The sequence below is a fragment of the Ciconia boyciana genome, chromosome 9 (assembly GCF_034638445.1).
Source record: "Ciconia boyciana chromosome 9, ASM3463844v1, whole genome shotgun sequence".
Taxonomy (NCBI): Eukaryota; Metazoa; Chordata; class Aves; order Ciconiiformes; family Ciconiidae; genus Ciconia; species Ciconia boyciana.
Window position 1 is genome coordinate 7,065,234 of NC_132942.1, and position 22,755 is coordinate 7,087,988.

At 53.0% G+C, this 22,755-nt stretch overlaps 1 protein-coding gene across 4 annotated transcripts; it reads left to right on the forward strand.

Annotated features, from left to right (window-relative positions):
• Positions 1 to 459: 459 nt before the first annotated feature.
• On the forward strand, positions 460 to 21,932 carry TCOF1 (treacle ribosome biogenesis factor 1). Of its 4 annotated transcripts, none has more exons than XM_072872279.1 (18): positions 461 to 621; positions 1,221 to 1,276; positions 4,051 to 4,193; positions 4,916 to 5,022; positions 5,302 to 5,653; positions 6,476 to 6,573; positions 7,037 to 7,261; positions 7,923 to 8,192; positions 12,255 to 12,429; positions 12,594 to 12,730; positions 14,641 to 14,814; positions 15,320 to 15,569; positions 15,819 to 15,904; positions 16,623 to 16,851; positions 17,957 to 18,523; positions 20,217 to 20,317; positions 20,856 to 20,892; positions 21,352 to 21,932. In XM_072872279.1, the coding sequence occupies exons 1-17, from the start codon at positions 511 to 513 to the stop codon at positions 20,886 to 20,888; spliced, it is 3,114 nt and encodes a 1,037-aa protein (XP_072728380.1). In that variant the 5' UTR covers positions 461 to 510; the 3' UTR covers positions 20,889 to 20,892; positions 21,352 to 21,932. The 4 variants fall into 4 exon arrangements, with proteins under 4 accessions (XP_072728383.1, XP_072728380.1, XP_072728381.1 ...); XM_072872280.1 differs by having other exon boundaries at positions 15,822 to 15,904; XM_072872282.1 differs by lacking the exon at positions 14,641 to 14,814 and having other exon boundaries at positions 460 to 621; positions 15,822 to 15,904.
• The last annotated feature ends 823 nt before the right edge of the window (positions 21,933 to 22,755 follow it).

Sequence of the window (22,755 nt, forward strand, 5' to 3'; positions counted from 1 at the left end):
GTATCAGCGCGGGGCGGGGGGTGGTAACGGGGCAGCCCCTCTGCCGCACGGCCCCTCTCCAACAGCTGCTCTGCCTCAGGAGCTCCTTCTTCCCTCTCACTGTTTGCTTGTTTTAGCCCAAAAAACGCCCGAGCAGCTCCTCAGAGCAGCTGAATGTCCAGCCAACGCTAAATCAGCCCTGAGGGTTCATCTCCGGAGTGCTGTAGGGGCGAGGCCTCCGTCTTCACAGCGGAAAGTTGTGTGCATGTTGCTGAAATAATCATCGCCCTGCCCACCCCGAGTCGGTTAGCGGCCTGTCCTCCTCGCTGCCTCCCTCTTCGCCCCCATCTCCCACCGGGGGGGGAGGTGTGGTGTGTGTGGAACGGATCCCAGGCCCAGGAGGGGCCCCACCATGAGGTGACCGCCCCGGCCCGGCACTACATTTCCCAGAGGGCCGCGCGGCGGAAGCGGATGTGAGGTGGCGGCCGCGCGGCACGCGGCGCCCCCAGGCTGCGCCGAGCGGGCCGCGCCATGGCGGCGGACGGCCGCGGCGGGCGGGAGCTGCTCGCCCTCATCCACCAGCACCTGCTCCGCGGCGGCTACGCCCGGGCGGCCCGAGAGCTCCAGGCGCAGACCGGGCAGGTAACGGGCAGCAAGGCCCGGGCGGGGTGGAGGCAGCGGGGCCTCGGGGCGGCCGGCCCCGGAGCACGGGCCTCGGCGGGGCCGGAGGGCCCGGTCCCCCTTGCTCCCTCATCGCCCGCCCTGGGGGTGCCGAGCCCGCCCTGGGGGTGCCGAGCCCGCCCTGGGGGTGCCGAGCCCGCCCTGGGGGTGCCGAGCCCGCCCTGGGGCCGTGGCTCCACGCCGGCCCGCGCTGGGCCCACGTGCTGGCCCGGCCCCGAGCGGGTCCCCCCGGTGCCCGCGGGCCGGCCCGGCCCCGAGCCGGCCGGGGAGAAGGGCTGAGGCCGGCAGCCCGCCGGATAAAGCCGTGCCGTCCCGGGGGGCAGCTGCTCCCCGAACACGTGCCGCTGCGAGTGAAGTCCCGCCCGTGCCGCCGAGGGGAGGACGCGGCCCCGGGGGCAGCGGGACGGGCCGCCGGCGGGGAGGGGGCTCTGCAGGGATACTGAAAACGGTCCCGTTTTCCTGGGGGTTCCTGGAGGGGCCTCTGCGGCCCCCAGCTCTGCCTGGTGGTTGCGTCCTGAAGCGGGGCCGATGTCTGACTTGTGTTCCCTCTGCTTTCACAGAAGTTGCTCCCTTCCCTCTCGACCTCTCTCGAGGACATCTTTACCCACTGGGAAAAGTAAGTCGGAGGAGGAGATGACTATCAAATAGATTCCAGACTGTGTTAACATCTAGGCTGCATGGCACGTGTGATCTTTATTTGCTGGAATTTCCCGTTGTCAAAGTATTTCCGATGGTAACTGTGCTCAGCAGACTTTCCTCCCAGCCTCTGTTTTCAGACTGATTTGTTTCAGATGTTAAAGATTACTTTCGTTTAAAATTTCCTGAGCTTGGAGATAAGTTGTTACTCTAGTTCTGAGCAGCTGATGGTGTTCTTGCCGGTTGGCCTTAATACTGCAGTATTGTGGGGCCCCGAGTCATGCTTTACCGGCAAAAATATTTTCCCCAGTTCTGTTTCACTTTCTTTTTAAAGCCACGTGCTTTGCAGGAGTATTGACCCAAGAACAGAGAATTTGAGCAGATGCTGAAATGCCAAGGCTCTTACAGGGACTTAAGCCTTGGCATAGACCACGTGTCTTCTGACTCAGAGGAAGTATCTTGGTTTCGGCCTGTCCTTTCAAGCCCTTACGTGTTCATCCCAACGCCTTCCCGCCTTTTTATTCCACTGAGTACCCTACGTGAAGGTCTGCAGCATGGAGCCTTCCCATCTGTAGGGTGAAATGACGTTGGCACCCACCCTGTGCACCGCTCGCTTTGTTTTGATGCTGGAGTACAGCGCTGCAGAGAGAGGCCTGGTGGCAGCCACAAAGCTGGGTTATCAGGGAACTGGTGGAGCTGGGCTTTCGTGCCCGTCATTCCGAGCGCTGGAGTGACGATGCTCCTCAGCGTGGCCATGCCAGTGGCCTTGGGAAGCAGGTGTTTGCTTCAAAGGTGTCTTCTGCTAGAACACCTCATGTCTTGGCGCTACCCTGGTTCTTGCTCTTGTGTGTCCATGATTTTCTTACTTAAGCAGGAGAAAGACTGGATCTAGGTGAGGATGTAGCAGTGTAGAAACAGGCTTGCAGTTCCTCCCTCTAACAACTTATTGCTCTCTTAGGTATTGATGGTGACCTTTCTCTGCGCTAGTTATCCTGGGTGCTACAGCAAACCCTTCCAGACACTATTACTTTTAAAGCTTGGGGGGTGACAGGGCATGAGCATCACATTTAATTCCTTTTTCTCTGGTGTCACCCTTATGTTGTCCAACCCCACGAGTACGCCTTTTATTCCTGGTCCCCCTGAGTTATGCCTGGTTTGGAGTCACAATGAGGGATGTATAGACCAGTAGTTTTGTTTATCCAGAAAGTGCCCTGCCTAGCTGGAGTGCTCTCGTGTGGGTGAGCTTTGATTCTCAGGTCTTGTCGCTTCATAGGCTTTGGGCCTGAAAATGCCTTTCCTCTAACTGCGCTGTGGCTCTTGCCTATCTAACTGAGGCCGTCCTTGGTGCTCTCCTTCAATAAACTCTTTCAAAGTGAACTTAACAGTTGAGATTTGCAGTTACTTAAGAGTGGCCTCCCTCCAGGGCTACCTTTAGTCTTGGAGGAGGTAGAAGGGTGCCTGGAGGCAGGGGGAAGCTGGACTGGCTCAGCCCCAGGAGCAGCCAGAGCCCTGCAGCCCTCAAATGCTCCAGGCTGCTGCAGGCCCAGCACCTGCAGGCACTGCTGTTTTCCCCTATGTGATATCCCTGAGCCCCTGGTCACTCACAACAAATTCTCACTGTAGTCTCTGTTGTGCTGTCAGCTGCCACTGAATCAGGAAGGTGTTGCAGTATCATAGCTGCCTGTGTGGCTTGCCCTATTATTTTATTAAAAGGATTATTAGAGTAGTTAACAGGACTTTGTAATAGCACATGTGCCTTCGGCTTAGCCTGCTTGCAAAAAACTTGCTGTTACAGCTATACTACTAAAATGCTCTAATAGTAAGCACAATCTTCACTGACCAAATTGTTAAATTAATCTTATTTTTAAATGAGATTAACACATAAAATAAGCTAAACTGGCACAAAAGTGAGGGGGTTTGCCTCTGATAATTGTGTGTCTCAGGTCTTAGAAATATTGCATGTGTGAATCACAGATGTGTGCCCAGCCAATGTTATCTTCGTAATAAAGCAAATGTATTACCTATGTTTTCATTTGAAAATTAAAGATAACTTCAGCCACATCATCTATTCTGGTACAGGTAGGATTCAGAGCCTGGAGACATCTTTTTCCAGCTTAACGTTTTAACCCAGTTGAACAGCTTAAGTATTTAATGCTTGTCTGTGGCCTCTTCCTCCCCTTCTTTCAACCCATCTTCTGTAGGTCCAGCCACTTCCTTTCTTAAATCTCTCTGCAACCTGACTGCTCTGTCCTTTTGGCCTGTGAGCCCAAGTTCAAATGGCTTTTGCAGCCTTTAGATTCACTTCTCCTGGCCTTCTGGAATACCAAGACCTGTTTGGGGATCACTGCCCTAGCCTTGGGACTGCACTTACTGACTGTCTGGTTACAGCTGCCTCCTGGAGACAGAATTTGTTCTGTAAGATGCCTTTGCTCTGTGGTGAGCACCAGCCTGACTGTTTTTACTTCTCTGCTAAAGAGAGAAAGAGTCTGCCTAGGACACAGGGGAAAAAAGTCTATGTTAAGTATGTCCTCTGAGTGTTGCAGGGATATGTTGTCCTCAGGAGTTGCCTGAGGAGGACTGGAGATGTCCCTTGCAGGTTAGAGAAGTATTTCTCCCACCCCCTTAGCAGCTGTAGAGGAATGACACTGCGTGTCCTTAGGCTGGAGCCTGACCTGAGAGTGGATGAATAATTGTATTCCAGTTTGTTCAAGATTTTTTTTTTCCCCCATTTTGACGAAAATTCTGTTTCCTCAGAACTCCCTCGAATTCCAGGAGAAGAAAGGTTAGTGATGAGGAGGCAGCCATCCCAGAAAAGATCAGAGTTCCTGATCCCGTGAGCAGCTCTGAGAGCTCAGAGAAGGAAGAGGATGAGAAAGAGAAGGCGAAAGCTGCAAATGGTAGGAGCCTTTCATCTCCCTGGAGCTGACAGAGTAGGACGGGAGGCTTGTGTAGGAGCAGCCCGACTTGCTTGGCTAGAGAAAATGCTTGTAAAGTGATGGCTATTCCCTTGTGCTCTTAGAAGAACAGAAAAACTAATTTAGCACCCCTTTCTCATGAGGAGTTTCTAAGGAGCACAGATGTCTGCTGAAGCTAGAAAAAAACTGTTATGATTCATTGGGAAGGGATGGGTGTTGTTGCTTGGATGAAGCCTTGGGAACCTAACGCTGCCCACTGTGGAGCACCTTCTAGTTGGTCCCAGGTGTGTGTTGGGCCAGCAAAGGCAGGCCATAGATGAAGGAAGGACTTGTTAATTGGTCTGGAAAGCCAGTGCCCTCTCTCTAAGGTGGGGATAGATCCCTGGTGCAGCTGATGTGGGAGGTGTTGACTTGCGTAGTCTAACAGAACCCCATGTGTCTGATACATTTTGGCTCAGTCTCATCTGCTGTAGACCAGCCCTTGGAAATGTGCAGATCTTGCCAGGTTCCTTGTCTTGGTGGTGGGGAGAAGGATGGGGTGGAGGAGCAAAGCACTTGCCTGTTGAAGGACAGCAGTGGTGGTGTTGGGGCAGGTGTGGAGATGGGACCCTGCCCTGCCTGCTGAGGCCTTCCTGCAAACCAGAGGCCATCTTGAATGCGAGAGACATGCTCACACGATTTCTCTGTGGCTCTCTCCTGTGCAGCAGCCAGCCTTTCCCTGGCCACGAACTCAGGAGTGAATGTAGAAAGCAGTGAAGATGATGACTCCTCATCAGAAGAGGAGGCACCAGCTGGAAAAGGTGCAGTTACGGTAAGGCAGTTCTTCTCTTGGCTTTGAAAGCTGGTAGTACTCTGAGGCCAGGACTGTCCCAGACTCGTTGGCATGTGTAGAATTGTGAGCTGGGGTGGAATTCATATTTAAATGACTCTCCTATGCTGGCATAAGCCTTCTCTTAGATATCTGTCCCCCAAGTGCTTCCCTAAAGAGCTCTGTGGCTTGCCCAGCTGGTGGATTGCTGTTTAAGGTACGTTGTGTCCAATGTAGCCCCTCATCTGTCTATAGGCTTCTAATTTCTTTTGTTTCCTGTAGGTGACACCCCCTGTGGTGATTGGCAAAGCTGCCAACTCCCTGCATTCTCCTAACAAACCCACTGCCCCAGCAGGCAAAGCAGCAGTGCTCTCTGCTGAGAACAGAACTGTGGTCTCAAATAAGCAGCAGCCCAACGCGTCGGCTGCATCTGCAGCTCCCACCAAGGCTGGGCAGAAACTGCCGAGTCCTGGGAAGCCCGGACATGCTGCAACAGCCTCGGCCAAAGTAGGTCAAAGCAAAGCACCAGTAATGACCAAAGCACCGGAAAGCTCCAGCAGCAGCAGCAGCTCGTCATCAGAGAGTGAGGAGGAAAAAGAGATGCCAACTGCGAAGGCCCCAGCTCCCAAAGTGGGTAAGGAGCCTGCGGGATGTGGTACGTGCATGTGTGCTCCAGCTTTGCTGTGAATTGGGTCTGAGCCGTGCCTTCAGCGTGTTCCTTTCAGCTCTTTTGCTGGAAAGCTCAGAGCGATGCTTGTTCTTTGGGGAGGTTGCGAGAATACTGCAAAGCAGCCAGCTCCGGAGCTCTGTGGGATGAATCCAGCACGCTTGCTCCCATTTCAAGCGGCAGATTCTGTGCTAAGAAGTCTGTCTGGCAGCATCCAGCTCTACGGGGTTGGAGATAACAGCGTAGCTTATCTGGAGGAGATGCAGTACTAATACTGCAGATGCCTTAGCTTTTTGGAAAGGCACTGCAGCATCTTCTCTTTATTCCCAATTGCAAAGTGATTGGTTTTGGGTTTTGAAGTCTTTAGGGAAATCTTTTACTGCTTTGAAGTCTGTGTGTGTTTGGGAGAGGCGGGGTGAGGAATAGGTTGTGGAAGCTCTGAAAATGGTCCTTGGCTCTTTTCCAGAGGAGGTCCAGCCAGGCTGGGTGCCCCTGCAGGGAGCTGTGTGTGGCTGGGCAGCTCCCCGCAGGGTCAGAGGGTGGCCAGGAAGGATTTCCCATCTCTGCCTGCACTCAGGGGAGTGATGTTTGTGGGCCAATGTTTGTCTGGAGAAGCCATTCCCAGCAGGCCACTGATGCTTTCAGCAGGGCTAGGCCCTCTTCCCTGCAAATCCCCTTAGCCCTCTCTGTGGCTTGTTTTGTTTTCCTGACTTCAAAAGCCTCATTAGCATCATGCTCTGGGAGCTCAGAGCAGGCAGCAGCTGTGACATCTCCTCGCTTGTGTTTCAGAGCCGAAGCAGGCAGCAGCTGGGGCCACTGAGAGCAGCAGTGAGGAATCAAGTGATGAGACATCCTCTGAGGAGGAGCTTGCAACTCCAGGGGTCCAGGTAACCTTTCCAACCCAGGGTCCTTCTCTCTAGGAAATCACTTCCCTTCTCTTGAAGGAGAGAGGAAGTGCTGCAATGCTGTAGTCTGACAACACCCCCTTCCCTGGGTGTGTGGGATCCCCAAATCCAAGGCCAGAGAAATATGCTGTGTGGCTGAGAGCCCCACTAACCCCTGCCAGCATCAACCATTCCATCCCAGTTCCTCCTAGTGCCTGAAGTTGAGGGAGATCCTTTGATCTGTAGGAGGTGATCGGTGTGCAACTCCATGGATGTAGTCAGGCAGCCTGTGGAGAAAGTGGCTTGCTTCAAATGCTCCACAGCCCATGGGTCTGAACAAACCTATCCTGGTCAAAGTTAGCTAGGTAGCCATCTTTAAAACAGATTCCACACAGTTACAGCTCTCAACTGGTTTCTTCCGAGGTGTTACTTAATCTCCTGTTCCCTTTTGTTCCCCCTGTCCCAGGCAAAACCAGCTGTGAAAACAGTGCAGGTTAATGCAGCACCTGTGAAAAGTGCACCTGCTGCTCCAGTGTCCCTCAAGAAGAATGCAGTGAGGCAAACGGCACTAGCACCAAACCGGGTCAAACTCACATCCACAACGGTTCCTGGGGCTGCAAAGCCCGATGACACATCAGAGAGCAGCGACTCATCGGACAGTGAAGATGGGGAACCTCCATCAGTAACCCAAGTGCGTCTATCTGAGACTCTGTCTCTCCTCGCACACCTCTCCAGGGCTAGGAATTGCAGTGAAAAGAAAATTTTGTAAATGCATGTAGTGTATAGCAAAGTGATGTTGGGGGTGGGAGGAAAGAGGCATGGGGTGTTTAAAGGCACCTCAATGTCTTTGCTCTGAGCTTTAATCAAGCCATTGTGCCTTTCTTAAAAAAAAAAAAAAAAAAAAAAAACACAAAAAAACAAAAACCCAACATCAGTACTTCTAAATTAAAAAAAAACCCAGCAATTCTTTTCCCACCTGAAGAGGCAAATTGTCGTGGTTGAATTTGCCTCTCAGCTATAAATTGCAATAAATAGTGTCTAATTTGTCGAACCGTAGTGCAGCTTAGCTTCCCTGCTGTGGAGAGTGCAAAATGCTGCAATGTACCTCACTGGAGGGGACTGGTACTATCAGCGGGCTGATGATGAATATCTGGTCTTGCTTTCTCATCTTGGGAGACTATCCCCACACAGCCAGATGAAAGGATGCCTTGTGTCCTGCCAGTTGCTAATCTTCCTTCAGCATTTGCCTTTCCCAGGAGGCTCTGAAATCTCTTCCCTTGATTACAGTGTGAGCAAATGAATTATGCTGGTGTGGGATTTGTCTTGTTTCATGCTGTTTTTGTCTTGTCCAGACAAAGCCACCTCCAAAATCCTCCCAAGCCATCCCATCCCAAGTGAAACCTACGCCAGCAGCGTCACTCTCCGGCAAAGCAGCTTCAGCAAAAACACTTCCACTGTCCCAAGGGAAGCCAGCACCAAAACCAGCAGTGCCAAAGCAGGCCAAAACCACACTGGGAAGGACTGCTGCTCCCACAAAGCCTGCTGAAAGTACGAAGCCAGTGGAGAGCTCTGACTCCTCAGGCAGTGAAGAGGAGGATCCCCCTCTGCCTGTCAGCCAGAAGGTGGGTGATAGTGCGTTCCCAAGGGATGGGATATGGAAGACAATTGTTTAGCCCTTACATGCTACTGCTGATCTCCTTGAAACACCAGTAGCATGTACAGTAGCATGTAGTATCTTGTATCTCAGTCCCTCAGAGAGGAAGATCTTTCTTTCTACTTGGAAACAAGTATAGCCTAACTCTTCTCACCCAGCCATACCAGAGGAGGGTTGGGAATAACCTATTTGATACCAACTGTTTCACTCCACTCATGCCTTGCCCCTCTGGCCTTGTATGCGGGGTCACGGATAGCTTGGTCTTGGCTCTCCTGTGAGGGTTTGTTTAGACCTCTCTTGAGAGAAGGACCATGAACTCAGACTGGACACAGACTTAGGTGGCTGAACTCATAGGAAGCAAATCCCTTCCTGAGACCATTCTTAGGCACATTGTACAGAGACCTTCTGCATTGACTCTGAGCTGCAGGGCCGTTCGGAAAGTGCCCTGAAAGCAGTGTTTTGGAGATGGCAGCTATTATCTGCAAGGGAGGAAGGGAAGCCGGGGGCAGAGCCTCACGTGTCCTTGCAAGGAGGCTCATTGTCAACACGTCCTTTCACTATTGACAGGCAGGAGCCGGAGAGGCTCTGCATTTTTGTCTTTATAGCCTTGGTCTGCTAAGGTGGGTGGAGGGGGACGCATCTCTAACAGTTGGCTCTGTGCTGCTCTCTTCCTGTGTGATTATATGTGAAGATTCAGCTCTGGGTGGCAGGAGCAGCTATTCTGATAGCTGTGCCATGGGGTCCTGCTGTAAAACTATCAAGAGTCATCTGTTCTAGCAGGGTTGTAGGTGAAGGACATGCTAGGGTAGGTTTATTTGCCCCCAGTGTTGATTTGAAGCTAGCAGCAGCTTGCTGATGGCTATTTAACCACTTCAGCATCTTCCCTCTTGCAAACTGGCAATTACCTCTCAACAGCCACAGTCAGCAGGGAAGAGCTTGTCATCGAGGGAGCTCTATTTTTGCCAAACAGGCTGTTTCTTCTCGTGGTAGTAGCCTACAGGCAGAGACCACGAGTGAAGCCTGAAGATAAACCATTAGGCTTAGCTGTGTCCATAGTTCTGTCCTCCCAGTCAAACTCTTCTTAGCTCATCCTCACCATCTGCTACTTGGGCATATGCTAACCACTGACTTACTGTATCCTGCAACTTCCTCTGGCTTCTGTGCAAGATCCAAACAGATACAGAGCGTTGGAAGCTGCTTCATCTTTCCCTGTGGGGGTGGATTAGCACAATTAAAATGAACATCATGCCTAAATTGAACTGCTTAATTGGTATGTTTACCCCTGAAGACTCAGGAATATTTAGTCAAAGAAGTTGACAAGGTGTTTGCATATTTTGGGGTGGAAGGATGGTGATGGGGGACAGTCTGGATTGACCTTAAAGATGTCTTGAGCTGCTTTTCTTTTGGAACTGCTAATTCTGCTCTGCTTCCTGTTTCCTGGACGTTTTGGGCCAAAGATGGCACTCGAGCCCTTTATGGACAGGCTTTGGCTTCTGCTTACCAGGACTGGGCGTGAGATGCATGTGCATGTGTGTGTTGGGAACCTGTGTCGTCTTTGAGCATCCCAGGAAAACCCGTGCAGGCTGCACTGGTCAAGTTGTGCCTGCAAGTTTTTATCTTGGACCGCAGGCCTTGTGGGGAGAGGCCAAATCTTCCAAGGGAGGTGTCTTTCCCAAGGGAGGTGTCTTTCCCTCCCTGAACCCTGTCCCAGCTCCCTTGCAGGTGGCAGTTGTACCTTTGTGTCGTGACGCAGCTGAGATACTGGTCCCAGTCCTGATACGCTGGTGGTGCTTCCACGGTGCACAGGCAGCGATGGAGTGTGATTGTTATGACGTGCTCAGCACACGTGGCTCAGTGTTGTTTCCCCCTCTTGTCATGCAGCACTGCATGATGCAAATGGACCCAGCAGAGTGGCAGATGGGTTGTGCGGGAGCTGAGTCATCACACTTGTACTGAGCCGCAGGCAGCTCCTGGTTTGGGGGCTGGAGAGGGAGCAGGAAAAATGATTTCCTCTTGAATTATTTTCCTCCTCTCTGAGTTACTTCAGTACCTGTGACTCTTGTCAGAAGCTCTCTGCCTGTGTTACCCTGCTCCCTGGGTGCAACTCAGCCTTGCTGCTGGCCTGATCCCACCTAGGGCCACGCCATAGGACGTGGTGGCTGTCAGCCACCTGGCAGTGACCGAGATGAGGTGGATGGAGGAACCTTGGCCGCCTCCTAGGAAGATCTGAGGAGTCCTGAAGCAGTGTAAAGCTTATGGTGGTTTCTCTGTGGATGCTGTTATGTTCTTTCTGTGTCAGGATGCCTCCCTATGGCAGCTCTTTCCCAGTCTCTTGCTCAGTTAGGAAATGAAGCAGTCCTTGTGCTGTGCATCCGAGTAGGGGGAGAAGCCAGTCCTGTTGCTATGAAGGTCTTAAAAATGAGTGAGTGGGGTCTGATCTAGGTAGACTCTTCCCTTGCACAGCAGTGCTTAGGATGAGAGGGAGAGGAGCTCGCGCGTTCAAGTAGAGCGTGTGAATTCTTGTGTCTGCTTCAAGTAGTTCTCTCTCCAGCATTGTAAATCTGGCCTCTCTCCTGGAGATAGTGACTCACTGGTATCAAAACAAAACAGACAAGTGAGGTTTGCAATCCCTCCCTCCCCAAGCACTTGTGGAGGTTTCTGTTTCTCTAAGCAGAGTCAAAATGTGCTTGGCTTGTTCGGAGAGCTGTTCTGTAATGGGATAAACATGCAGATGCTGTTGTCTGTTTTGTGTTTGGCTTGGAGATGATAAACACTGCCCCAGTGGCAGCCCTCGGTGGGGCTGTGCCAGGAAGCACGGTAAGATCTGTCTTCCCAAGAGGCTGCTAGGCTGGTGCTCTCGGCTGCTGGCCAGGAGCAGCCCCCAGCTGGGCCGGCACTGCTGAAATCCTCCTGGTCCTCTGCAGTGGGTTGAGAGGGTATCGCAGCGTTAGCAGCGTGGCAGGGTTGGGAGAGGGGAGTGGCAGGGGCTGTGCAGCCGGGCAGGAGTCTCTCTCACCTTCTTGCAGGAGGCCCGGAGACGGAGCGCTGAAGCGGGCCGCAGTCACGTGCGGGTTGGATGGGGTCTGCCTGCCCTGGCAAGCGTGATGTACTCTTTGGCAGAGCAGCCCGGAGATGAGCCATGAGTGGAGTAAACTGAGTGGGCGCAGAGCACTGCAAGCCTGGAGAATATCTGCGGGTGGTGAAGTTACCAGATCTCTCGGCAAGCGCTCCCTCTCTGTCTGCCACCACTAGCCTTCAGCAGCGTGCAGGAGGGGTGTCTGCAGCCCTCGGCCCAAGCCAGGAGAGGGGCTGGGAAGAGATAGTCTCACCTGGCAGTTGTGTATCTGGTGCTGTGATAACTGTGGCTTCCTAGTGCTGACACACTAGTTTCTTGGGGCAGTGGCTCGTGGCCTGTCCTGGGACATCAAGGGTGTTGATGGGTGCTGTAGAAAGGCACAGCCCAAGTGAGTTGCAGGGTTTTTTTGTTGTCTGGAGATTTCTAAATTCTTGGACCTGTTGACAGATCAGTTTCCAAGGTGCTCAGTCATATCTTGGGTCCCGGTCTGTCTCTGCCTGCCCTCTGTGTTCCCAAATGCTTGTGTCCGCCCTGTGTCCATGCTGAGCATTCCAGCAGCTCTAGGATGTAGCTGCTCTGATACTGTCTCTGAATCTTGCAAGTGTTTTGGCACAAGGCTTCCCAGCTCCTGCTGACTCCTCAAGCTGGGGGGAGGTCGTGCTTAAATGAGAGGCTTCCTTGGAATGGGGGACTCAGGGTTACGGTGCTTCTCCAGCCCTCAGTCTCCCATCCAGCCAGCATATTGCTAAATGCAGTGGTATGTCTCTTCAGCAGCTCAGTCCGGGCGGTAACTGAAGCCCCTTCCAATCTTGACACGCCAAGGATAGAGTGAGTGTCAGTAACAGCTGTGTTAGGGTAAAACAAAACCCAACTTGAGCTGAAACTGCACTTAAACTCCTAAACAACACCTGTACTAATACCACATTTCTGGGCCTGTGTTTCTTTTTTGTTAAGAGGTTAACAGAACAGCCTGCGCCTGTTCCCAACCTGAGCCAGGCCGCTAAAGCTGGGTTGCCTGAAAAAGCAGTGGGAAGCACCTTGAAAAGCCAGGCCTCAGAAAGTGGGAGCAGTGACTCGTCTGACAGCGAAGAGGAGTCCCCTGTGGCACAGACACAGCCTCCGCAAGCTGGTAAGTCTCTTGGTAGTGGCCAGGATCCCTCACCTGCATCCTCATGGGTTTCCTTCTCTCCCCTGCACATGGAATGGCCCGGCCTGTTGTGATAGCTCCTGCTCTGGAGAGCCATAGAGAGCAACTCTTTCTCATGGTGACAATCTCTTATGCTTTTCCTGCAGTGAAAACCAATGCCGTGCCCCAGCTGACAAATATGAAGAAGGCACCGGCTCCAGCGCCAGCCCCTCCACCTGTGGACAGCAGCGATGATTCCAGCGAGGAGTCGGATTCAGAGGAAGAAATAGTCCCCCCTTCACAGGTAAGGAGCTGCTGGCCTGCTGTGTGTGGATGCTGTTAGTTCTGCATGCTCAGGAAGTCTCAGGACTTGCGAGGTGGTAGTTGGGTGGGTGATGAGCAGTGCAGAGAGGAGCCCTCCCCTTGGCTGGATCGGGTTTTCTTGGCAGTGTCCCTGGGTCTCACTGACCCTGGCTCTGGGTGCACGTCTTGGCTGCAGCAAGCTTGCAGTGTGTGAGAGCACTGGGGGGTGTGAATGTTTTGGCAGGAATACAAGTAGATGCATGGGCCCAGACCTCCTCTGGCACTCTGTCCCTTTTGCCCTACTCCAGGGAGTTAGACTGGAAAAGCAGCCAAGTCCTTGCAGGCAGAGTCTTCCCATGAGCTGGGTAGCTCGAAAGCAACCCCCCCGTTTCCTCCCAAACGCCTGGGTGTAGGGTGCAGCTGGAGCTCTCTGGACTCACCCGCCACAAGCCTTGGGAGGCTGGAAGGATCTGCCCTGAAGGGTAGCACAGTGGTCCTGCTGTCTTTCAGCTGAAGGAGCCAGACCCCTGCCTTGGAGGAGGGAGGTGACCCCCATATCTGTGCAGAGACACTGCTGAGTGTCGTGGAGCCGATCCCAGCTCTCTCGCCTGACTCTCTTTGTGTCTCCGTGGCTGAGCTCCCTAGGGCCTGAGCTGCCTCGGTGTGAAGCTGGCTTGGGTGTCTCTGCACCTCTGCTGCAGTTTGAGCCTGAGAAAGAAACCACATGAAGAAGCCTTGACTGAGGATCGGGGCTGCCATTCCTACGTGGTGGTGGCTTGGCTGGTGCTCTGAGCCCAGAGCTTAGTGGCCAAGTGCGCTTCTTGTCCCACACGTATGCATCCTCTGTCTGGCCAGCACCCTTGCTGGGAGAGGGGGATTATGTGCACTAAAGGAAACCCTTCCCCATGTTGGCCTGATGCTGTGGCCAGTGGAAAGGCTGTCTCCCCCCAGCTGGTGGGCAGGCAGCCAGCCTGAGCAGTCCTTGATTAAAGCATGTTTATAGTACCAAGATTGTATAAAATAACGCAGTTGCTGTAACTTGAGCTTTGTGCAAGACGGCTGAGACCTCACGTCGGATTGGTGGCGCTCTGCATGGTGGAGCGTTGCCTTCCTTTCTGAAGGCCAGATGTTGTGTGAGGGAAACGTCAGCCCACAAAGGCCCAGCTTGTCAGAGATCTGGAGAGGGAGGGCTGCTCACGTAGCCTCGTTTGTAACACAAACCAGGAGGCTGAGCACTCCTCCGTCGCTCCTGCTCCCTCCTCTGCTGGCATTTGTGTCTTGGACCTGATGTCAGTGTCTGATTTCCATGCCCCTGGCTCTTCTATTTTTAACCCCTCTTACATTTAGTTTGACAGGAGGTTTCAAATGTGAGGCAACAAAATTGCTTCTTGTTAATTTGCTCTCTAATCTGTGGCTTGCTTGTGGACCTGAAGGCAGATTTGCCCTGTGGTTAGTGTCTTTGCTTTATCTCTGTTGCCACTTAACTCTTGATGTGTGATTTTTAGAGTGTAGGAGACATCCTGGAGTCCAAGTGCCTGCTTTGCAAAGTAGGGTTTGCAACTGCAGTCTTGCTGGTGCTGCAGTGGGTAGGGATCTCGCAGCCTGCAAGCACACCGCATTTTGCCTGCCTGCCCTCAGGATGGGTGCCTTTGAGGCACCGAGCTAATGCTTTAGGCACTCCCAGGGTGCTGGCCCTCACTTCTCTGCTTCTGACTGTGCCAGAGGCCCTGCTCAGAGGCTCATAGGAGACAGAGCTGGCCTGTAAAGGAGGAAAAAAAAGTAAATATTGCCCTTGGTGCTGTGCTGAAAATGATGGAAGGGCTCAGGAGTTAGTGGTGGATTGGTGTATGCTTCTGTCTCTTTTCCCTGCAAGTTGTGCTCTGTCCTGATTTTCTTTCTCATCTATTTTAGAGTCTGTCCCAGCAGAACGTCAAAGCAACTAAGGTTTCGAGTGCAGTGGCTGCCAAGGCTAATGCCATGCTGCCTTTGGGGAAGGGGATAAAAGCGCCTGCTGTCCCTCCAGTTAGCAGAGTGTCTGAGAGCTTGAGTAGCGATTCCTCAGAGCGTGACGTGCTGGCAGGAGAGGTAATGACGGAGGAGACTAAAGTGGGGAGCTTCCCTGGGGACAGTGGGCAGATGGGTGTGCTGGAGTCTGAGGCTGCTGCCGTGTCCCCAGCTGAGGAATTGTGTTCGTGGATGGAGGCAGGGGGAGGGGGACTGCTCTATTTTAGCCACTGTTATTGCACTGTAAGGTGAGGCAGATGAGCAGAGAGTAGCCCCGGTCCCATTGCTATTCCTGCCTTCCAGCTGGCTGGGAGGTTTCTTCCTCCTTTTGCGATAGCAGTGCCCTGTGCAGTCAGGAGTTGTCTGCTTGGCCACAGCTGCCTGCTTCATCTGTGGGCCGGGGGGAGATGGGGGTCTCTGTGCCCTGTGTGAGAGGTTCTTGGGCTTACCTTGACACGAACTGGAACAGTATGGCTGAAGGAGGGCCAAGGTGGTCCAAGCTGATCTGGGCTGGGCTGCTGCTTACAGTTCATGGGCATGAGCAGTTATTCCTCCTTCCAGATGCATTTCATCTTCCTCTCCCTAGGCCCCCACTCCTCCTTGCCTAAAGCAAACGGTTCCTGTGGGAAAAGCTCCTCCAGCCAACACTGCCGCCCCACAGGCTGCTCCGCTCCTGCAAAGTACCACTGCCAAGTCGAGGAAGCCAGGCCTGCAGCCAGCGCAGGACGCCCGGCTGAGCCAGGCCGCGCCGCCTACCCAAGCAGGGGAGACCTCGGACAGCAGCAGTTCCTCAGACAGTGACGAGGAGGAGACACCCAAGCAGCCCCTCAAACCTGGTCAGTTATCCCAAGAAGATGCTGTCAGTGCTGCTGGTCAGGCCAGGGTGGGAACAGCATTTTGTTACCCCATGGGAGGTGTGCCACCTTCATGTAGCGGTTGGAGAGATGTTCCTCCTCTCCAGCTTGGCATGCACTCCCCTTTCTTTGGAGGCAGAAGGCCTTTTGGTGGCAGTAACTGTGCTGGTGAGGTGAGCTCAGCACTGGGCAGCAGTGGTGGGTTTAATGGGATGAATTCTGCTCCTCCAGCAGGCTCACTGCAGAAACCAGGAGGGACTCAGCCAGCCCGCAACTCCTCCTCAGAGTCCAGTGAGGAGGAAGAGGCAGCGTCGCAGGTATGGTACCTGAGCAGGCTGGGATCCTCTTGGGTCTTGCAACTGGCTCCTAAGTAGGACGGAGAGAGGGTTGAATTCTCAGCCATAGAAAAGGGGGTGGTGAGTGGGTTTGCAAGCACAGAAGTGGGGGCTCCGCAGTGCAGTGCTGTGAGCAGGGCCTTTAGGTGGGGGCAGAGAGGCTTTTGAACCTGGAATGCTTCCCCAGGCAGCCAGGCCTTGAGTCCAGGGCTCATGGTGCCTTCCCCAGGGGAAGGGATGGGAGGTGGTGCCCTGCAAGGGTTAAACCAGGAGAACTGGTGCACATTGCCAATAGCAGCAGGATTTTTTCCCCCACTTTTATTTGTAACTTAACCCGTGTCCAAGCCATTAAATTCCCTTTGTAAGTAACGTGCAGGGCGTGCAGCACATCTGCAGTGCATTAGCTGTGCGTGGGTGCATGCTAATGGCCAGGAGCCTCCCCCAAGCCTGCTTCACTGGGCGAGAACAAAGAGGAGACCCTCTTGCCATCAGCTCTTGCTGCTGTAAGCTTAGCTAGTGTCTGTCAGTGCTGGCCCCAGCTCCTGGCAGGGCTGGCTGAGCGGTGCAGGATCACTCTGCGGGTGGCCAAAGGTGGGCCCTTCACTTGGAGTATGGGGGAAGTAGCAGCAGAGACAGATCTGCGTGTCTGGTGTGTGGGAGGCTGCCCTGCTGTGACTCCTCAGTGTGTCTGCTGTTTCAGTCCCTCCTCACAGGCTATCTGGGCCTCTCCAGGACCCCAGCAGCACCCCAGGCACCAAAGACGGTTCCCCCCCAGCCTGTAGGCAAAGTTGGGCAAGGGAAAGCAGCCGTGACTGCTGCAGACTCCCTCACCAAGGCCTCTGTGAAAGCAACCCCAGCTGACAGCTCCAGCAGTGACAGCAGTGACTCTGACACAGACATCGACCGGGTAGCTGCAAACCACAAAGCAGGTGGGTCTCCTTTGGCAAGGTCGGGAATCTGCTTGGCCCAGGAGCAAAGCCGTGCTGGCACGGGAGGGTGACACTGGGACGGGCCCTGTTCCCAGCCTGTCTCCACCGCAGAGCTCAATAGTGTGGAGTGCTGCTGCCGTCTGCTGGCTTCCCCTGGCCATGACACGGCCCTCTTCTTGAACGCCCCTCCTGTGCTGGCTGGCTTGTGAGGCTCTCTGCCTCTTCTAAGCTCTGCTTTAACTGCAATAATTAATGCAATTAATGGGAGTAGGTAGAGCTCTCCCTAAAATCTGTGCCCACTGCATTGGTGTGCTGCAGCAGTGATGGTTCCTAGGGAATGTTTAAACACTGGCTGAAGAACATCTGCTATACAGTGCTGGTATTCAAGCCTACCCTTGGTCTTTCTGGGCTCTGTAGCCTGTCTGGAGGGCAGAGGAGGGGAAGAAAGTGGGAAGACCTATGGAGAAACGAAATGTCCTGCCATTTCCCTATCGCCCTGGTTTATTGGCAAATTGTAAAACTCGGAGCTGGAAGTTGCTTCTGCTCTGGTGTGACCCTAGCACCTTTGGATGAGCTCTGGCCTACTCTAGAGGCTCATATGGATCTGTTGGGCTCTTGGGCACATCATTAAGCTGTGCAAAGGGCTGTTGAAGAGGTCGGAACTATACATAGGTTCAAAAGGCCCAGGTGCTGGGGGGTAGGCCATTGGTGATGGTTAAATGTGCTGGTGTGGATACCTCCTCCACCTTGGGAAGTCCCTGGCTTACTGGGGTGGTGTCCTGGGGAAGGACTGCTCTATCTATGCTCACGCATCTTGTGCTACAGTTTCTTCTAGTCTAGTCCCTATTCTCCATGGATGTGGCCAAAGCTGTTGTGGCTGTTGTAAGTCACTTCCCTTGCCAGATACTTGATCTCAGGCTGAGGCATCTTTCTCTGGCTCTGCTGTAGTTGGGATGGCCAGCAGGCTTTGCTTTTGAGGGAGAACCAGAACTTCTCTTCAAACTTCTCTTCAAACTCAAGCATATTTCCATCCTCCAGTAACTCTGTGGTCTATGTAATGAGTGCTCCATGAGTTGTCTTCTCTCTCTTGTTATTGTTTCTGCAGAAAACAACCCCCCTCCACAGCAGGAAGCCACAGGGGCCTCCAACAAAGAGAAGGTGGCAGGAAAAATGGAGCCAGGTCATGCCAGCCTCAAACCTTCCCCAGTCAAGAAAGCCCTGGCTGTGAAAGAGAATGATGTTGGGGCAAAAGGGGTACAGGTGACCCCAGCATCACACACACTGTTTTCCACCCCACAATCAGAGGAGTCAAACGTGGGGAGCGAAACCGAGGTCACCACTGCTGCTAAAGTTCCTGCAGTGCAAACACTGGAAGGGATGGAAGAGAAAAAGAAGAAGAAAAAGGAGAAAAAAGAAAAGAAAGAAAAGAAGAAATCTTCCTCCACAGCAGACAAGGCAGTGAAAACATCTAAGAGCAAAGATAAAGAGAATAAGAAGCAGAAAACATCTCAGAAACGGAAACTGCCAGGAGAGGATGGGGCTGCTGTTCTCCCCAAGGAGAAGAAGCAGAAAGGGCAAGCTAATGAAGAAGTACCCAAAAAAAAAAAGAAGAAAGCAGCTGGTGACCTGGAGAAGTTGCCAGGCAGCAAAGAAAAGAAAAAATCAGCTAAAAGTAAGCATCCCTTGCTTGGGGCTGCATTTGCAATAGGTTCTTGCAGCTGTTGCACTTTCAGCCTCTGGTGTGGGGCTTGTAAGTAGCACCCACTTTCCCGTTAGTTTCCTGCTTGGCTACTTCTGTCTTGGCCCACCCAAAGCCAATGACAGATTTTTAACACCCCGCTTCAGTGTTTTTCTGCAGTCTCAGCACCAGGTTGTGTTGCAGACAGCAAGCTGGGCTCTCCTGCCCCTCTGTCCTGCATCTGGCACAGTGGGAACTGTGTTAATACGCTGATCCTTGCTGCTTGCAGAGCAAGCTGATGTCCCCGTGCATCTTCTATGGCATGACCCATCCCTCCAGGGCTTTCTCCTTTCCTGGCCTTTACCCCGGCTGGAAGCAGCTGTCTAGCTGAGGGCTGGCAGAGGGTTGAGGTGAGTCTGTGTTGAACCTCCTGAGGCCTCTTTGTCCCCCTCGCGTGGCCTGCCCACCTGCACTGGGCTTGGGAGACTTCTCGCTAGTTGTAAGCCATGAGGCCTGTGTTCTGCCCACTGCGTGCTGCCCTGCTCTGTCTGCAGTGCAGAACAGCTCTGCTAACCCAGCTGGCTGCCGTGGCTCCTCTGTGGCAAACACAACACATCTTAGCAGAGACCTAAGGTGAAATGTGGCTGGGGATGGCAGGCAGAAGGTCCCTGACATGCTGTGGGCATGGCAGAGGAAGCCCAGCATTCACATGTGCAGGGCTTTGTGTTAGTCAGAGGTTCCTGAACATGGCCCCTTGCTGCCAGCCTCTTTAAAAGAGATCAGCCTTGAAATCTGCGCTGTCATCTGCCGTGTCAGCCACTGCTGTTCCCTGTGGGATGACAGTGCCCCTTTCTGAACCTGCCTCATCGGTGTCTGTGCTGCAACATGGCGAGCAGCTCGTTCAAGAGATTGGACTCGGGGCTATTACTGCTGCTTTCAAACCCCTGGAGAAAGAGGAGGATGGTACCAGCCTCCTGCTCATTGCTCCCAATTAAAAGTGGTTCCTGCCCCTCTTGTCTGCATGCCTCTCTGTAATGCTCTGTTTGCTGCCCTAATGCAAAGGCAACTCTTTTTCTTTGCAGTGCAAACTGCATTTGCAAATCAGAGCTGGTTCTGTGCTGCATCTTGTAGGCTTTTTTTTTTTTTAAATAAAAGGGGAGATGGAATGGGTGGGCCAGATCTGCCAGGGTTTCTGTTCCACAGAGATGCAGCCCTTCATTTTGGAGGAGACAGACTTGTCTGTCAGCCCTTGTGTGGGCTGTTACACAGGGGTGAGCTGGAGCCTCTTGGAGCAGTTGTGCTGAGCTGAACCTTGTGTCCATCCTGTGTTAACAGCTCCCCTTGCTCTGATTTCTGGCATGTGTCCAGCCACTCCAGCAGTGAAGCGGTTCCTCGGTGTGGGTGGGCATCAGGAGGTGGAAAGAAGGGGATCCTATGTAATTCTGCCCACATGTGCATGGATGGTGGGATCAAACTTCTCTGGCTCAGAGGTACTGGAGAAACAGCCCTGGGCACAGCTGCCTCGTAGCAGGGCTCTGCCCTCACCCAGTTACTGTTCTGGAGAGCTTGCTCAGGTTCAGATGTGATCAGAAACTTACTGGAGATGCTCCTACCACTCTGTGCTCCATCTCAGAGGCTAGCAATACCAGAGTCACTCTCTTAGTTGACTTTTCTTTCCCTCTCCCAGAAAAAAAGACTGGAAAAGAAAAGAAGAAAAGCAAAAAAGTGTCTTCGGGAGGGGAGCCTATAGCAGATGGCTCTGCTGAGGTTCACAAGAAGAAGAAGAAGGTATGTGCAAGACCCTGGGATGGGGTACCATGGGGAGAGCTGTTCTGTCCCTGCAGCACGCCAGGCTGGAGAGGAACAGAGCTGTGTCTTGGCCTTGCTGGCAGTACAGAGGAGGCTGCAGTTAATTGTGGCTAATCTTGAGACGCTCTGACCTTTGGTTGGTTGGGATCAGGGTGGCTCAAAAAAGGGCTTGTTCCTGTACCGCTCCCCCAGGAGAGATCCCTTTCCCTGGAAGGGTCAAACCCAGGGGCCCTTTTGGTGGCAGAGAACCTGCCCAAGGAGTAAGTGCTCTTCTTCAGCTGTCTCTTCATCTAGTTGTTTTCTGCAGAAACTGGAGCTCCTGAGGGCTTGGCAGGCTGCTGCGTCCCATCCCAAGGGCTAGGAAAGGGGGCAGAGGGAGACTATAGGATGTTCCTTGTAATGGATATGTCCCTGTAGAGATGGTAGCCACGAAGCCTCTGTGGCTTGTGGCTTTGCTGGGTCCTTCATGTCTGTGGTGCAGATGATACTGATTTATTTTTCACCCTTTTCTTTTTAGAAGAAGAAAACAGCTGAGCCTGAAGGATTGTGAGAAGGTACATGGCCTGTGGGGACTATCAGCTGGTACCTCTGAACGGCGGTAACCTTGGCCAAATTCAGTACTCCTGGGCCAGTTTTGGGAAGACAGTGTGCCCTCTAAATGCTCACTGAGTCAGCCTGGCCTTAGGTTAGAGGGCCAGGGAGTGGAGTGGTGTAAGGAAAGTCATGCAGCAGCGTGCTGGCTTCTCTGGATGTGTTTGACCTCAACTCTTTAGCTGCTGAGAACTGGATGTCCAGCCTGGACGTTGCTGTCCTCTGTCATCAGCAGAGATAAGCGGCCTCTGGCAGTGTCTGTCTGTCCCTGCTGACCACAGGGAGCTTGGAAAAGTAATGTGGATTAGATGGTGATGGTGTAGCCACCTGGAAGTGGACCAGATGACTCTGCCCTTGCTCTGCTCAGCTGTAAGGCTGTCATCCTCCTCCCCATCCCTAACTTTTAACTCCTCTCCCCAAAGGTACCGCATCGCTGTGATTAAGGATTTATGGGTGAAGATCAAACAGAAGAGAGGAAAAGGAAGCTCATCAAGAGAATTCCAAGTTTTTTTAAAATAATAATTTATAACTCCTTTTAACTGTGACTTTTAGAGCAGAGCAGTGTAACTTTCTGCCTCCTCCTGCCCTGCTGGGGCCCAGAGACGTGTTTATTGCCCCTCCTGACAGCTCGCCTATTGCACAAGAACTGAACTGAAGGAGGCAGTTTGACCAGAGAAGAGCCAGCTTGCATAAACTGCTTTCCTCCTCCTAGTTGACACCCAGCCATCTCTTTCTCTTTCTCATCACAGAGCTATATTTTTAAGAGAAACTTTTACCTTTTTTTTTTTTTTTAGTTCCCCTTCTGTGATTTGTGGTGTCAGTCCTTTTGCTACTATGGAAGAGAGCTCTTGGGTTTACTTTTTATTCTAACACTGATGGCAGTGATTATCGTGTCCCTGGAGTTGCACTGAACAGCTGTGTCCAGCAGCTGTTCTCAGCCAAGGTGGTGTAATTTTTTGGGTTTTTTTTTTTTATGGAATACAAAATAAAAAAAGAACGGTGAGCTTTTCCTTCAGCTGCTTTCAGGGGAGGAAGGGAGGTGAGAAGCCCTTTGCTTCAGGGACCAAGCCCAGGCCAGGGAGGCAGGGCAGGCGCTGGGGCTGAGCTGGGGCAGGGCTCAGCTGTCTCTGGAGGTCGTTGCAGGGTGGAACCTCCCACCCAGGTTCATAGGCACTGCTTCAGCCCCTGGGAAAAAATTAATTGCTTTCTGCCTGCTCCCTGAGGAAGAGCAGACACTGTTGCTCCTCAGCTTTGAACTGTGTATTCTTCTAGTGTTGGTTTGTTGGGTTTTTTTTCATTACTAAAATGCTGTGCAGGGGCAGGTGCTGAGAGCAGGCTTGTGCATCACCTGCTGCCTCGCCAGCGGCTGCTACCCTGTGCCTTGTGCCTGGTTTCCTCGCTTTGCTCCCAGCCCTGGGGTTTAGCAGGTGAGGATAAAGGGACTGGATCCCCTTGTGCTCCTCCCTCCCTTGCTGTGCAGCTGCCGTGCAGCCTGGGACCAGGCTCTGCCGCTGAGGGCAGAGCTCTCCGGCTGCCACCCTCCCTCCCACCTTCACAACCCGGGCGCAGGAGGGAGATGGCTCTGGCGCAGGGGGCTGCTCTCTTCTCCCCCCACGCTGCGACTCACTTAAAGGAGATTTCAGCCTCTGGGGCTGTGCTGGGGTACAGGGGGACCCCAGGGTGCAGGGGAGATTGAACAAGTGATGGGCCAGGAATGTGGCAAGGAATATGTATGATCCTGGGCGGGAGCACAGACGTCCGAGTGTCTTTGCAGAGATTTTTCTTTTTCCCTTTTTTCTTAAGATTCACTTGTTTTTAACCTGGGA